Below are 15,785 nucleotides of genomic sequence, written 5' to 3'. Positions count from 1 at the left end.
TCTGGCAAGATTTGTTCCTTCAGCCAAGCATGCCTTCTCAGTACAGACCCAGTGACTGCAGCCCTGCAAGATGCTTCTAGGGCATCAAGACCACACTGCAAATTATGTTTACTAACTTGGTTTGCAGAATGCATTAACTCTTGTAAATCTTTATTTTCTGCACAATCTGGAAGTAACACCATTTTTTGTTTAATTAGTTCTATAATACGCTGCTGGTACTTCAACATGTGAAACTGGCAATTCAACGCTCTGATGGCCAGAGTTGCAGAGGTATACACCTTCTTACCCCATCTGTCTAAAGCTCTGGAATCCCTGTCTGAAGGGGTAGGGTTTTTGGCTGTAGTAGCCTTAATTCCTTTAGGACCCTGGGAAATGGTCTCTAGATCCACAGTAGGAGTCTTAAAGAGAAATTTGTGAGAATCAGGTACTCTGTAGTACCTGTCAGGTTTTCTAGAGTCTAGTAGTAAAGTGTCTGGAGTAAGACTGGATTCCATGAAGACATCATCTACAACATCCAGGACAGGGGGTATAGCTAGAGGCCTATGCTGAGGCAACTCTCAAAATTCTTTGAGTTTCTTTTTGGACTGAGGATAGTCCTGGCATTCCCAGCGGAAATGCTCTCTTAAAGTATGCAAGGTTTCACCAAAAGAAAAATCCTCTGGAAGGGAGGCAGAGGGAATGGAGTCCTCTGCATCTGATGTTCTGGTAATCAGAAGGGTCAGATTCATCAGACTCCTGGTCTGTAGAATCAGAAGGAAACTCAATTCTTTGTCTTTTAGCAGAGGAATGCTGGCTTCCCCTAATTAAAGTAATAAGGTCTTCAAGGTCTTCAGCTATTCTAAGCATTTATTTTTGTGGCATGGGAGCTTGACCATGTGCTTTGGACGTCGGTTTTCTAGACATAGTGTGAATACTGAGCCTGAGAAACTCGGTAGTTTTAGATAAAAACAAAGTTGTCAGTTTAATACGAATATCTGTAGGTTGGAATACACCCTCAGAACCCGGTGCCTGCACAGCGGCTCCGGACCCATCCAAGGTAGAGACATCCGCAGGTTCCATAGTCGAAGAAGCATCTCGTGGATTTCCAGACTCCAAATGGGTCTCAGCAGAGGCCTGCAAATCTGTAGAAGCGAGCATCAGGGGCTGCAAAGGTGCCTCACTGAGTACTGGCGGACTGGTGACTAGCTTAACGGAAGCGTCGGCAGTTTTGAACCGATGCGGTCTGTCTTTATCTTTACATTTTTTCAAAAGATCAGTAGTCAGATGGCTTATTGAAGCCATTTTGGAATATGGAGAATGAGAGCGAAAGACTTTAGTGACAAAGATAGCCCAACAATGAATAGTTTGGGCATTAAACAAGGCACAAAACCGACAGCGGAGAACGTCGTGGTCTGGGCCTAAACAGGTGATCCAGTAAGAATGAAAATCTCTGAGAGGTATTTGCTTTCTACAGGCAAGACAATTGTTAATTTTTTCTGACATCGGTTAGAGCAAGAAAAAAGGATCCCCAATGGGGTACTTAGCTTTAGAAGACTTCAGGTTTGAAACTCGACAAACGAAAATTTCAGGTAGCGGCTGACTGGCACTTGCAAACTGCTTCTGCTTTGGGCTCCTTCATGGCAAGTTAAGACTGATGTAATGATGTCGGCTGCATGTTTTATATCCCTGACGACCTGATGTCATGGAAGAGGTGACAGCATCCGACGCAGAAATCCAAAGACTCTGGTATTCAGGCCAACTGAAGGCTAACTGCAGGCAGATAACCCAAATGTGATGACTAACAGTGAAACACGAAGAACATCAGAGAGAAAAAAAGAAAGCAACTTTAGTAAACTTTGTACATACTCAATGAGAAACATCAAAGTCTTGGGGTAGATGAAGGACATTTTGATTAATGCTTTGTTAAGAAATTTTTTTAGGTGATAAATATACCTATAAAAAGTACAGTTGTGTACACTTACCATAAATGTAGATATTCAAGTGTATTCACTGTTGCAGTCATTACATTTGGGTAATCTGCTGGCAGGTTGCCCTCAGTCGGCCTGATTAACAAAGTTTTGGGTCCTGCGTCGGTTGCTGTCCCTTCTTCTATTACGTCAGGTTGTCAGGGGTATAAAACATGCAGCCGATGAAATTACATCAGTTTTTCTTGCCTCAGATGTCAGGTGCCCCCCAAATGGGGAGCAAAAAAAAAAAAAAAAATATATATATATATATAATTTTAAAGCACAAAAAATATACCACCAAACAAAAGCAAATACACCCAAAAAGGCTTTTAAGCATAGTAAAAGAAAGTAGAGGTATAGTAAGAGAAAAAACAGGGGGCTGGAGGATGGATAACCAGGACTGCAACAGTGAATGTACTCGAACATCTACATTTATGGTAAGTATACACAACTGTACTATGTTCTTCGTGTTTCACTGTTGCAGTCATTACATTTGGGTAGATTCCCAAAGCTATGGTTGGAAGGATGGATTTATACAGCATTAGGACCAGCTATAAGGCCCTGCAGGACAGCAGTGGCAAAGTCAGCTCTGGATTTGGAGAAGAAAGGTAAACGGTAATGCTTGGTGAACGTATGAACAGAGCTCCAGATAGCAGCTTCTAGAATGTTTCTGGTAGGAACACCTCTGAAAAGGCTGCAGAAGCAGATGTAGCCCTGCTGGAATGAGATATAATCCCTTGGGGAATAGTTTTACCATGGTGCATATAGCAGAAACAAATACAATGGCTTATCCATTTGGAAATAGTCTGCTTTGAAATAGCCTTTCCCTCAGCTCCTGCAGCAAATGCCACCAGTAGTTGTTCAGATTTTCATAGAGATTTTGTCCTGTAAAATCTAAGTTGTCTGTGTACATCCAATGAATGCAGAATCCACTCACTCTTGTTCTCTGGGTTGGGGAAGAAAGTTGACAGATGAATGGTCTGATTAAGAACCACACTGGATACCACTTTAGGCATGAAAGACGGATTGGTCCTGACAGACACCCTGTCCACATGGAAAATAATGAAAGGCTCCACTGCCATAAGAGCCTGTAATTCAGAAATCCTTCTAGCTGAAGTGACTGCTAAAAGGAAAGCTGTTTTCCAGGAGAGAAATTTAAGGTCTGCAGTAGCAGCTGGCTCAAAACGAGGGAGAGTGAGTTTTTCCAATTCATAATTGAGGTCCCATGCAGGGGTTGGAGCTCTCCTGGGAGGTCTTATGTTTTTGGCCCCTCTGAGGTACTACTTTAGCAGAGGATGATAGAAGAGGGGAGGTTCTGTGTTGTAATGAGCTGAAACGGCAGAGGCATGGATTTTTATGGAAGAAAAAGACAGGCCCTTGTGAAGCATCTCAGTTAAGTATTGTAAAATCTGAGGAATATTGGGCATTGCTGTGCTTATTCCTTGTGATTGGTTGCAGGCACAGAATCTTTTCCATTTGTCAGCATAAGATTTTCTAGTACTAGGCCTTCTCACCTCCAAAATGACATCCATCACAGGTTTGCTGAGGGATGCCAAGGGTGAACTTAGATGATTAGCCACGCTGCAAGATTCAAAGTTTGGAGCTGAGTGTGCAGAATTTGGTTGTTCTGCTGAGACAGTAAGTAAGGTGTCTGAGGCAGGTGCCACAGTGGAAGGTGTGACACATTGCGCAGGAGTGGGTACCAGTGTTGGCGAGGCCAGTCTAGAGCAATCAGAATCATTTTTGGTTTGTTCTGTCCGACTTTTAGTAGAACTTTGGAGAGCAGAGGCAGAGGGGGGAAAAGCATAGACTGATAGGTTTTTCCAGCTGGATGATAGAGCATCCACTTTCCAAGCTTTTTTGTGATGAATTCTTGTGCAGAATTTGCCCAACTGATAGTTCTGGAGTGAGGCAAAAAGATCTATGTCTGGACTCCCCCATTTGCGTGTCAGCATGTTGAAAATTCTTGGTTCCAGTTTCCATTCGTGTGGGTCCATAAGAGTTCTGCTTAGTTCATCTGCCAGAGTATTCAGCTTTCCTGGCAGGAATTGAGCTTGTAGTTGTATTTGGTAGGTCAAGGCTGTGTTCCACAGTGCCATGGCTAGTCTGCATAGGGGGTAGGAATGTGTACCTCCCTGCTTGTTTATGTACCACATAACTGTGGTGTTCTCTGTCTTTATCATTAATTGTCCTGGATGAAGGTAGTCCTTGAAGGCTGTCAGTGCATTCTGTACAGCTAGCATCTCTTTCTGATTGATATGAAGGTGCATTTGACTTGGGCTCCATTCACCCTGAATGCACTTCCCTGCCAGATGAGCCCCCCCCCCCCCAAGCATAGTCTGATGCATCTGTAGTTAGGGTTTGGGCGGCAGGGGGTGGAGTGAATGGCAGGCCCTTGTTTTGGTGGCAGGCCTCGGCCCACCATAAGAACTCTAGTTGCAGACAAGGTTTGATAGGAATCATTGTTTCCAGGCTGTGACGATGTTGACTCCATACACTTGTTAAGTACCACTGAAGTTTCCTCATATGCAGTCTTGCATAAAGAATTAGAAGAATGCAGGAGGCCATGAACCCCAAGGCTTGCAGAATTTGTCTTGCAGATAGCAGGGTTTTTGCATGTGGCCATGTGTTTGAAGTAAGTCACCAACTGAATTTGCTTTTCTGGCATAAGGTAAGTCACCTAGGCAGTTGTATTCAAGCTTGCACCCAGGAATGTAATTTTTAAGAGGGCACCAGTTGTGATTTCTTTTTGTTTATGGTGTACCCTAGACAAGTTAGAACCCTTTTTACAAACACCAGATGCTTTAGAAGAATGTCTTTGTTTTCTGCCTGAATTAGACAATTGTCCAGGTATGGATATATCTGAATTTTTCTTTGGCTGCAAAATGCAATGCACGAAGCCAGGCACTTTGTGAAGACTGTGGGCACAGTAGATAAGCCAAAGGGCAGTGCAGAGAACTGGTAATGCAAGCAGCCTGCTTTGAAGCGGATGTATCTTCTGCAAGATTCCCTGATTGGGATATGCAGATAAGCCTCTTTTAAGTCTAGAGTTACCAACCAGGCATCTTTGCCTAGCACAGGAAGTAACTGTTGAAGAGTCAGCATCTTGAATTTTGGAATGTCCAGAAATGTGTTTAGAGGAGATAAGTCTAGAATTGGACACCATGATTAGTCTTTTCTGGGTACCAGGGAAAGGAGTAGAAACCTTGTCCTTTTTGCTCTTCTGGTACTGGTTGAATACTCCCCATGTTCATGAGGGACAGAACTTGTTTCTGGGCCTCAGCCCACTGATTTGGGGGCAGGTCTGGCCATCCATTTGGGATTGGCAACGTGTGGAAATGAAATCTGTATCCCTGGGATACTATATTTAAAACCCATTTGTCCTGGGTTATAAGTTGCTAGTTTTGTGCATGAAGTGCCAGTTTTCCCCCCAAAGGGGCGGCTAAAAGGTACGTGCTTGGTGAGTGCAGAGGGAAGCCATTGAGATAGGGGGGAGCCTTGTTGCTTCCAGATTTGGAGGTGGAGGCACCCCAAGGTATTGTTCTAAAAGTCCCTTGTGAATGAAACCTGGAGCCTTTGGAATGTTTGGGTTTGACTTGAGTGGCTTTCGAAGGGACTGGAAAGGACCAGTTCTTAGTAGGCCAGTACCTACTAAATCTTGGAGGTTGCACTTGTAAGAAATCTTTCACAGTTTGCATAGATTTAGTTTTATCTTCCATCTTTTTTAAAACTTCTTCAGCCTTATTACCAAAGAGATGGTCCTGTTGTAAAGGAGCATCCAACAATTTTGCTTTAACATGATCAGGCAGAGTTTGCTCTTTGAGCCAAGCATACCTTCTTAGCACAGATCCAGTTACAGCAGCCCTGCAAGGGGCCTCCAAAGAATCAAAACCACATTGCAAAGTATGTTTTTCAACTTGTTCAGCTGAATGTAATAAATCCTGTAAATCTTTGTTATCCACACAGTCAGAAATTAACATCATTTTCTGTTTAAGTAGTCCCATAATATGCTGCTGATATTTAAGCATATGAAATTGACAGTTTAAAGCCCTGATTGCCAAGATTGCAGAAGTGTAAACTTTCTTACCCCATCTGTCCAGCGCCCTGGAATCTCTATCAGAAGGGGTAGGACTTTTAGCAGTAGAGGCCTTAATGCCCTTGGGACCCTGAGAAATGGTTTCAGGATCAGCAATAGGATTTTTGAAAAGGAATTTGTGGGAGTCAGGAACCTTGTAGTATCTGTCTGGCTTACAAGGAGCCAGAGGCAGAGAATCAGGAGCCATACTAGATTCCGAAAAAACATCATCAACAATGTCTAGAACAGGAGGTATAGCCAAAGGCCTATGCTGAGGAAGAAGAAGAAATAGAATCCTATTCAGAAGATTCATAATCAATGTCTTGCCTAGGCCTCTTAGAAGGAGGGGGTTGGCTAACCCTGATCAGAGTAATTAAATCTTCAGCCATTTTGATCATTTGTTTTTTAGGCATAGGGGCCTGCACATGTGGCCCAGGCGTCGGTTTTTTAGACACAGATTTAGATTTTGGCCTTAGTTTTGAAGAAGGCGTCGGTCTAATATATAAATCTGTAGGCCTGAAAACACCCTCGGAAGCCGGTGCCTGCACAGCGGCTCCGGACCCATCTAAGGTAGAGACATCCACGGGTTCCATAATTGAAGCATCTTGCGGCATACCAAATGGGTCTCAGTATAGGCCAGTGAATAAGAAGAAGCGGGTATCAGGGGCTGCGAAAGTGCCTCACTGAGTACCGGCGAACTGACGACTGGCTTAGGAGAAGTGTCATCATCAGTTTTGGACCTTGATGGTCTGTCTCTGTCTTTTTCTTTGCGTTTTTTAGGTATCCCGGTAGTCGGATTGCTAACCGATGACATTTCTGGATAATTAAATTGTGAGCCAAAATATCTAAAGCAAAAATATAACGACGTTTAATAGTGCATTGATTAAATTTAGCAGAAAACCGACAGCAAGGCAAGTTGTGGTCTGGGCCTAGGCAAGGAATACAGTACAAATGAAAATCCTTATGAGGTATTTGCTTCCCACAAGTAATGCAATTATTAACTTTTACTGACATAGGTAAGGAGCAAAAAAAAGTTTCCCCAACGGGGTACTTAGCTTTTAGTTGAAAACTTCAGTTTTGAAACTCGAAAATGAAAATTTCAGGAGTCGGCTGACTGGCACTTGCGAACTGCTTCTGCTTCGGGCACCGCACAGCAAGAAAGACTGATGTAATGGCGTCGGCTGCATGTTTTATACCCCTGATGTCATGGAAGAAGGGACAGCAACCGATGCAGGACCCAAGACTTTGTTAATCAGGCTGACTGAGGGCAACCTGCCAGCAGATTACCCAAATGTAATGACTGCAACAGTGAAACACAAAGAACATCCGGTAGTAGTGAGACTGTAAACGATTCTACTTTCAGAAAAGGAAAGTGGATAAAGGAGATGCAGATGTTTTAGGGAATGGATTCTCATACCATAAGGTGGTTTGATTTAAATCTTGAAGAAATGAAAGTATAATGAAAACTTGTAGCAGTATTTCTAAGGTAAATGTTGAAGACCTGAAACAGAACGTTATGTACTTGTATATAACATCATGGAGGGCTCATTCCAGATGAGTGAATCTAGGAGTCAATAACCAAAACTGGTGGTGGTTTTGAAAGATAAATAAAATTAGAGAGTATAGTAGAGAAGGAATAAAAAGGAAGATATGAATGCTAGAATGTCAAAAATGTGATAAGCCTGTCTTTGCAGAAAGCTGTTGGAGAACACATGGCCATGTAACCTGGACCGAAACACCAAAGGCAGAGGTGTGTCCATATTCATTAAGCATATCCACACCTCCAGGCTAGTTGCTCAGCATAATACAGCCGAGGTTATCCAAGTGCAACTAACTCTGGGCAAAACTGCAATCCAAATTGTAACTTGCTACAGATCACCCACCATGCCCCAGGATTCCCACTCCTCTTTTTCTTGATGTACTGGAAAATATTAGGGTTCAACCAAATACCCTAATAATGGGTGATTTCAACTACCTCACCATTAACTGGGAAAACTACTCATGTACCAACTCCTTTGCTCAACGCTTTCTGGAATTCATAAACTCCAATGCCCTGGATCAACTTATCCACACCCTCACCAGGGACAACAATATCCTAGATCTAGTCATTACCAACATGAGTGACTGGTGTTCAACACCTGAAGTCAACGCCTCATTGGTCCGATCCGACCATAAGCTAATTACCCTAGATATGCACATCCTGCCCCCACCCCCCATTAAGGAAACCATGGTAAAAAATTTCTCCAAAGCCAACTTCATGCTTCTTAAGACAGAAGTGGTGTACTTCATGACACCCATGCAGATGGACAATACAGTTACAACTACTGAATCTTGCACAATTGCACTTTATAAGCACTTACATGAGTGCATGGATCGTGCTATCCCAAACGGAACCAAGACGCTATCCTCCAAAAAAAGGAAGCCAATCTGGTTGTCCCCTGCCATAAATAAACTGTACAACAGAAGGAAGAAACTGTTGCAAAAGAGAGTAAAATCCCATGAGTCGAGGAGCTCCCTGGTCAGCCTCAGTAAGAAGCTGCAATCCCTGATAAAATCCTCCAAAGCTAGTTACAAAAACAAAATTGCCACTGATTCTAAAGACAACCACAAAGCATTCTATAGCTATGTCAAGAATCTCAATGGCAACTCTCAGATTTGCTCCAAGTTACAGCACAATGGCACTAAATATACAGACCCAACTGATATTGCCAACATCCTGGCAGATAGGTTCAGTGCTAACTTTACCCCCCTCTCACCCCCTAAAGAGCCCATCTCTATACCGGAAGAATGCAAAGTTCCTGTAATCATGGCTGCACAGGTAAAAACCAAACTCTCCAAAGCCAAGCACACAGCATCCATGGGACCAGACAACATCCCAGGCTGCATTTTACATGAACTACAGAACAAACTGGCACCCCACCTAAGTACCATGTTCAATCATAGCCTCACCTCAGGCTTTGTGCCTGCTGAATGGCGCACAGCCACGGTTATCCCACTCCACAAGGGGGGAGCCACCATGGACCCCAGGAACTACCACCCCATTAGCCTGACGAGCCTGATCTGCAAGGCCATGGAACATATCATCATGGAACTTATAAACAAAGACATTGGTAATCTCCAAACTCCAGACCCCACCCAGTTCGGGTATATAAAAGGCAGATAATGTCTCCTAAACCTGATAGACTTCTTTGAAGCAGTCACCAAAGCCTTAGACAAGGGTAAGGTGGTTCACACAGCCTATCTAGATCTTGCCAAGGGTTTCAACACCACCCCCCACTCTGGAATTATAGATAAACTCAGTAAACTAGGTATAAATCCCTATGTCACAAGATGGGTTGCCAGCTGGCTCATTGACAGAACCCACACTGTGAAAGTAGCAGACTCCAAATCTGACTTCAGACCAGTGACAAGTGGAGTACCACAGGGTTCAGTCCTGGGTCCTCTCCTGTTTGATATCTACTTCTCTGAAGTATAGGCTAACACAGAAGGTCTTTGGCTAACGAAGTTCGCAGATGACTGCAAACTAGGAGCCATAATCAAAACTCCTAACAATGTGGACATCCTACAAAAGGCCTCACTGAGACAGATGCCTGGTGTCAAAGCCATGGCCTCAAGCTCAATGCCAAAAAGTGCATTGTCATCCCCTTTGGTAAAAACTCTGTACCCATGAACTACAACATAGGCGGTAGTATACTTAACACTGAAAGTGTGATAAGAGACCTTGGAACACAGGTGCACAGTAGTCTCTCCTTTGATAATCATATCGCCACAGTCGTCAGGAAATCCTTCTACATGGCTCACCTCATCACAAAAGGTTTCTCATCCAGAAAAAAATAAGTCATTGTTCCCCTCTACTCATCACTCATTAGACCCATTATAGAGTACAATGCCCCTTTTGGTATGTACCTCACAAGACATCTACAACAACTGGAAAGGCCGCAGAAATACCTCACAAAGAGGATTACCGGCCTCAGATGCCCTATGCAGACCATCTCAAAAACCTCCAGCTTTACTCTGTCGCATATCACCTACTCAGAGGTGATCTCTGCCTAACATACAAAGCTATGTCAAACCCAGAGCTGTTGGACATGCTCCACTTAAAGAAATCCCAATCCCTCCGAGCTACACGCTCTAGGGACCTAAACCTTGTCATCACAATAAACAGAACATGCCGGAGGGATAGATTCCTGTCCCAGAGACTTTCCATACTCTGGAACAAGCTACCCATCTATATCAAACAAAGCTCCTCATTAGCACTCTTCAAGAAAAATCTTGATGATTGGATGGGAAATAGGAAATTCACCCCGGGGATCACCTCTGTGACGCTGCTCGACAGTGGCACAGGAAAATAATTTTCTTGGGTGGCAAAAGCCGGGGTACCTTTTTGGCTGGGCTTGTATAGGCCCCAGGGCCAATAGCCTAGTACCTACCTATGAAAAGGAAATCAGACTGTTTTAGAAAACAGAGAGAGTACAAAGGATTAGTCCAAATAAAATCACTTAAGATAGCAAGCTGATCTAAGAGACTCTCTCTCTCTCTGATGCCCTCTGTGGGAAGAACAAAGATGTCTTGTTGAAGTTTCAGGTAGTTTATTCAGTTCAGTAGGTAGATGGACAAATGTAAACAAGAAATGACAGTAGTGTCTGTACAAGTAGATTTAAGAAAAGGAAGAGAGATGCCTGCATTACTAACTTCACCTTATTAAAACAACTTTAGGGCTTTCATCCTAGGTACTATGGACTTCTTCAAAATACTCATCCCATGAAACCTCACCCTTTTATAGCACTAAAAATCCACACGACTTACAGAATTCAAACTTAATTGTCAAAATTTAAAGAAACATAGTAAGTAAAGTAATGTCTTTTGGCTTTTTCCGGTTATGATTGGCAGTAGATTTTTACAGTGACAAGGTGCCAGCCCGACGCCCAACCTTCAACGAAGGCACACCCATTCATGCACACACTTACCTGCATGTCTTTAAACATCACTAGCGTGTGGAGGACATGCAGACTCCACACAGAAGGCGCTCCAGCTGAGAACCGAACCGGAAAACCTCTTGCTGTGAGGCGACAATGCTAACCACTTCACCACTGCGGTCTACACAAGTACTTGTTGTAACAATGTAAAAAAAATACAAAAGAATGATTCAAAAAAATCTGTATGAAATAACACGCAACTAAATCTGTATGAAATAACACGCAACTAAATCTGTATGAAATAACACGCAACTAAATCTGTATGAAATAACACGCAACTCAAATAAGCACACTTATTTGCCCAAGATAAAAATAATCTAAGTTAAATATCAACAATGCATTAGTCCCTAAATGGCAAACATAGCCTTCAGGTTCAATACACTGCTGGTTGATACGATGTCATTCAATTCTGGAAAAACAGTGGCAATACATCCCATCTGCCACCTAAGTTCCTTATACTCAACCTCCCCTGTATCCCAGGGTGATGTGGTCAAAAGCAATGTATTTAAGTGAAAGAGAAGTAATTTCTGATGTGCTTAAACAAGGTGTTTCAATTCCTTGAAATGTAATGTCACTGTTTTTCAGGATTGAATGACATCGTATCAAATCAGCAGTGTATTGAAGCTGAAGGCTATGTTTGCCATTTAGGGACTAATGCATTGTTGATATTTAACTTAGATTGTTTTTATCTTGGGCAAATAAGTGTGCTTATTCGAGTTGCGTGTTATTTCATACAGATTTTTTTTAATCATTCTTTTGTATATTTTTAGATTGTTACAAGTGCTTGTGTTAAATCTTCTCATGTTACGTTTCTTTAAATTTTGTCAATTAAGTTTTAATTGTGTAAGTCATGTGGATTTTAGTGCTATAAAAGGGTGAGGTTTCATGGGATGAGTATTCTCCATTGTACCTAGGACAAAAGCGTTACAGTTGTTTTAAGAAAGTGATACGCTACGGTCACGAGTTCCTTTCTTTTGGTTTTTATCCGTTTGTTGCGTTTACAGTTCTAAGTTTGGATTAATAAATTCAAATCTTAGCAGCAAGACATGTATCTTGAATCAAATAATTTAATAAAATAAAAAATAAATAAGTAAGGATAGGAAACCGTGCAATATTATTACAAATATTAACGGACTGGCTGAAAATTATCATCAGATTTCAAAATTTCAGAAAAGAGGAGGCCTAGGATGTTAAATTAGATTAAAAGGAACTATGCAGAAAAGAACATTCATATGAAACAATTAAATCAAGTATATAGGAAGCGAATAAGGAAGGGTTGCCTGGTCTGGATGATTTTATTACAAACTTTACTATAATTTTCAGGATTGGCAAAACAAACTGTTTTACATTTGTTAAATGATTAACTTGACTAAGGTTTGACATACAGTAATATTAGTAGGAGCATAATAACAATTATTTTAGAATACAGGTGAAAAAGTTAGGGTAACTGGGGAGCAGCCAGGTGTCCCTTCCATCTGATGCAATAGAATAACAATCCTACTGTTCTGACTACAAATTATACTCACAGCTATATCTGTGAATCCTTGTTCATCTATGTTATCAGTTTATATATGCAAACCTCGATGCCCTTCATATTTAACGATGATTACTCTACTTATGTTGCTGTTAATAACTATCCAACTGTCCGATGTAGATATATAGAGATTCTATATATAATGTCAACATCTGTACAGTCCGAATAACGTAACTTGTTTGTCACAGTATAGGTTGTTTCTCTTGGATGGTAACTGAAAAGGGCCTTCAGACCAGCTCACTTACCACTTAATAAATAAGTACATACAGGACAGTTATGAGTTCTCAAGCTTTCACTTGAAAACTGACGAGTTCCATAACTAGTAAAGTAGAAAGTCCCTCTGATATGACAGTGCCTTTTACACCTTTAATTAAGTATGTTTTACATAAGACATGCTTGGGACTGCAAACCATTTAAGTATTAGTGTGTCCCAACTTCCTGATCCACCACGCCAGTGACCACATCATGAGCTGTCACTTGTGTTTATCGGAGGCAGGAAGCCAGTAAACTTCAGTTGCACAGCTTTCCCCCCATGGTGTAGAGTGGCTTGTTGACTCTGGTCTTAGGATGCCACTGTTGATGGGTCAGTACTGCACTGGGGTGGGCCTACATGGATGGACAGTCACCATATGTTGCATGGCCTCTCCCAGAAACAGTGACATTCTCTAACAGAGAAACAACTGGAAAGACAACCAAGACATCAGAATAGTTTTACAGGTTGTCCCTTTCTGTAGGTTAACCTGCTCAGCAATGAACATCGTATTTCCATGGAGCTGCTATGAGGGAAGAGAGACTGCGGGGAAAAGTTAAATGGGACAAAATTATCGAAGTGCTGACATGCTTGACAGTGAGGAATGCAGCAGAAAAGATGAATCACTCTGAAAAAAACAGGTAACAAAAAGGAGATAGAACAAAAACGTGGGAGTATCAGTCAAGTTTTAGATGCTCTAATCCAAACACAGACTTTAGGTAAAAAAATAAAATAAAATAACAGTTACATCTGGTATACATGCTGTGATATAATTTAACAGTTTTCCTCTCTTTGCTTTATGTGTACTCAGCTGTACAGGACAACATGGAACTAACTGTGATATAAAAGTGAATTTAAGGGGAGAAGCCAGGGTGGACCACAGGTATATCAGGATGTGCCCTCTGTAGCGTTGCCAGACATTCATGTGGTAACCAGTTGATACAAAGATTGACATATGTGGGCAAAGGCTAGCAAAAACAACCAACTGCTTTCTTATGCAGAAAGAACAAAGACTTGAGCATCTGCCCATAGCTAGCTATTCTGGGTGAGCTGTATGCTTCTATTACTACTGTTTTTACAGGCGAGCTGTATTCTTGTATTACTACTGTTTTTACAGGCGAGCTGTATTCTTGTATTACTACTGTTTTTACAGGCGAGCTGTATTCTTGTATTACTACTGTTTTTACAGGTGAGCTGTATGCTTGTATTACTACTGTTTTTACAGGCGAGCTGTATTCTTGTATTACTACTGTTTTTACAGGTGAGCTGTATGCTTGTATTACTACTGTTTTTACAGGTGAGCTGTATGCTTGTATTACTACTGTTTTTACAGGTGAGCTGCATGCTTGTATTACTACTGTTTTTACAGGTGAGCTGCATGCTTGTATTACTACTGTTTTAACAGGCGAGCTGTATTCTTGTATTACTACTGTTTTTACAGGTGAGCTGCATGCTTGTATTACTACTGTTTTACAGGTGAGCTGCATGCTTGTATTACTACTGTTTTTACAGGCGAGCTGTATGCTTGTATTACTACTGTTTTTACAGGTGAGCTGTATGCTTGTATTACTACTGTTTTACAGGTGAGCTGTATGCTTGTATTACTACTGTTTTTACAGGTGAGCTGTATGCTTGTATTACTACTGTTTTTACAGGTGAGCTGTATGCTTGTATTACTACTGTTTTTACAGGTGAGCTGTATTCTTGTATTACTACGGTTTTTACAGGCGAGCTGTATTCTTGTATTACTACTGTTTTTACAGGCGAGCTGTATGCTTGTATTACTACTGTTTTTACAGGTGAGCTGTATGCTTGTATTACTACTGTTTTTACAGGCGAGCTGTATGCTTGTATTACTACTGTTTTTACAGGTGAGCTGTATGCTTGTATTACTACTGTTTTTACAGGCGAGCTGTATGCTTGTATTACTACTGTTTTTACAGGTGAGCTGTATGCTTGTATTACTACTGTTTTTACAGGTGAGCTGTATGCTTGTATTACTACTGTTTTTACAGGTGAGCTGTATGCTTGTATTACTACTGTTTTTACAGGTGAGCTGCATGCTTGTATTACTACTGTTTTCAGATAAAATGTCATCCTTTCTACAGCTGCCTTAACATGGTACTTGCCTGTGCATCATTTCCACCTCTGAGCATGGCCTCTGGATCACTTGCATTCTTGACCTGTTCCTCCCACATGGGTGTCCACACATTGCCAGGAGAGATACTGGAAAGGACCAGGATTAGTAGAACAGTTAAAATATTGAGCAGCATCCAGATGCAAATGAAAGAAACAAGAAAAAAAAACACATTTCACATTTTCTTAGACATACACCTGCCACAAAGCATCACTCACTTCCTTGTGTATATTTACATGTTGCTTTATTTGAATTTTCAGTAACCCCTTCTGTCTAGCACAACATGCTTATTAGAACTATTCCTGCTGCAGATTACATTTTTAAATGCTCCGCTACACATCTAGTATCTTACTGTACCAGTATTCTGCTAGATTGCTGGATTGAGATTCAAATCTCCTTTAAAATATTATTTTGCTCACTCTCTGCTTTTTTTTACTTCTCCAGGTAACAGGTGTTACACCATGGTCCCAATACAGGCACTGACCTGTTCATTACTTTATATACTTTCTGCTATCTCCATCTGCTCATCACAGCCACTCACCTGCCCCTAGAATGACCTAGTTAGGTGAGGTACCTTTCTTCTCTTGTGTGGGGAAGTGATGTGGAGCTCAAGTTTAGGGTCATGGTAGTGAGCACAGAGAGGCACAACATTAGTTGGTCATTCATAACACTCATGCTAGTCCCTGCCAGCACCTCAAAGGTCTGAGACACTAATCGAACCCAGGTCATCTGGGTCATAGTCTTGGCTTTATTATGGTACTGGCTTAGAAAGGGTAGGGTTCTGGTTCTTAAGAGTGTGCTGTAATGTGCTTGTTTAACATAAAATAAACTTTTTTCTCAGAAGTGCTTTTTTTCTGTCTTGCTTAA

The 15,785-nt window shown here is 41.6% G+C and overlaps 1 protein-coding gene across 1 annotated transcript in view; it reads right to left on the bottom strand.

The window, feature by feature from the left end:
* The window catches only part of HSD17B14 (hydroxysteroid 17-beta dehydrogenase 14), a 336,571-nt gene that overhangs the window by 11,967 nt on the left and 308,819 nt on the right, over positions 1-15,785 (bottom strand). Inside the window, exon 8 of the mRNA XM_044059756.1 lies at positions 14,911-15,007. Within this exon, the coding sequence (XP_043915691.1) occupies positions 14,911-15,007 (97 nt within the window). The remainder of the gene's footprint in view (positions 1-14,910; positions 15,008-15,785) is intronic.

The sequence above is a fragment of the Protopterus annectens genome, chromosome 17.part0 (assembly GCF_019279795.1).
Source record: "Protopterus annectens isolate FY-2018-M chromosome 17.part0, PAN1.0, whole genome shotgun sequence".
NCBI lineage: Eukaryota > Metazoa > Chordata > Ceratodontiformes > Protopteridae > Protopterus > Protopterus annectens.
The sequence above is the reverse complement of the archived record's forward strand: the minus strand, read 5'-3'. Positions and strand labels throughout refer to the sequence as shown.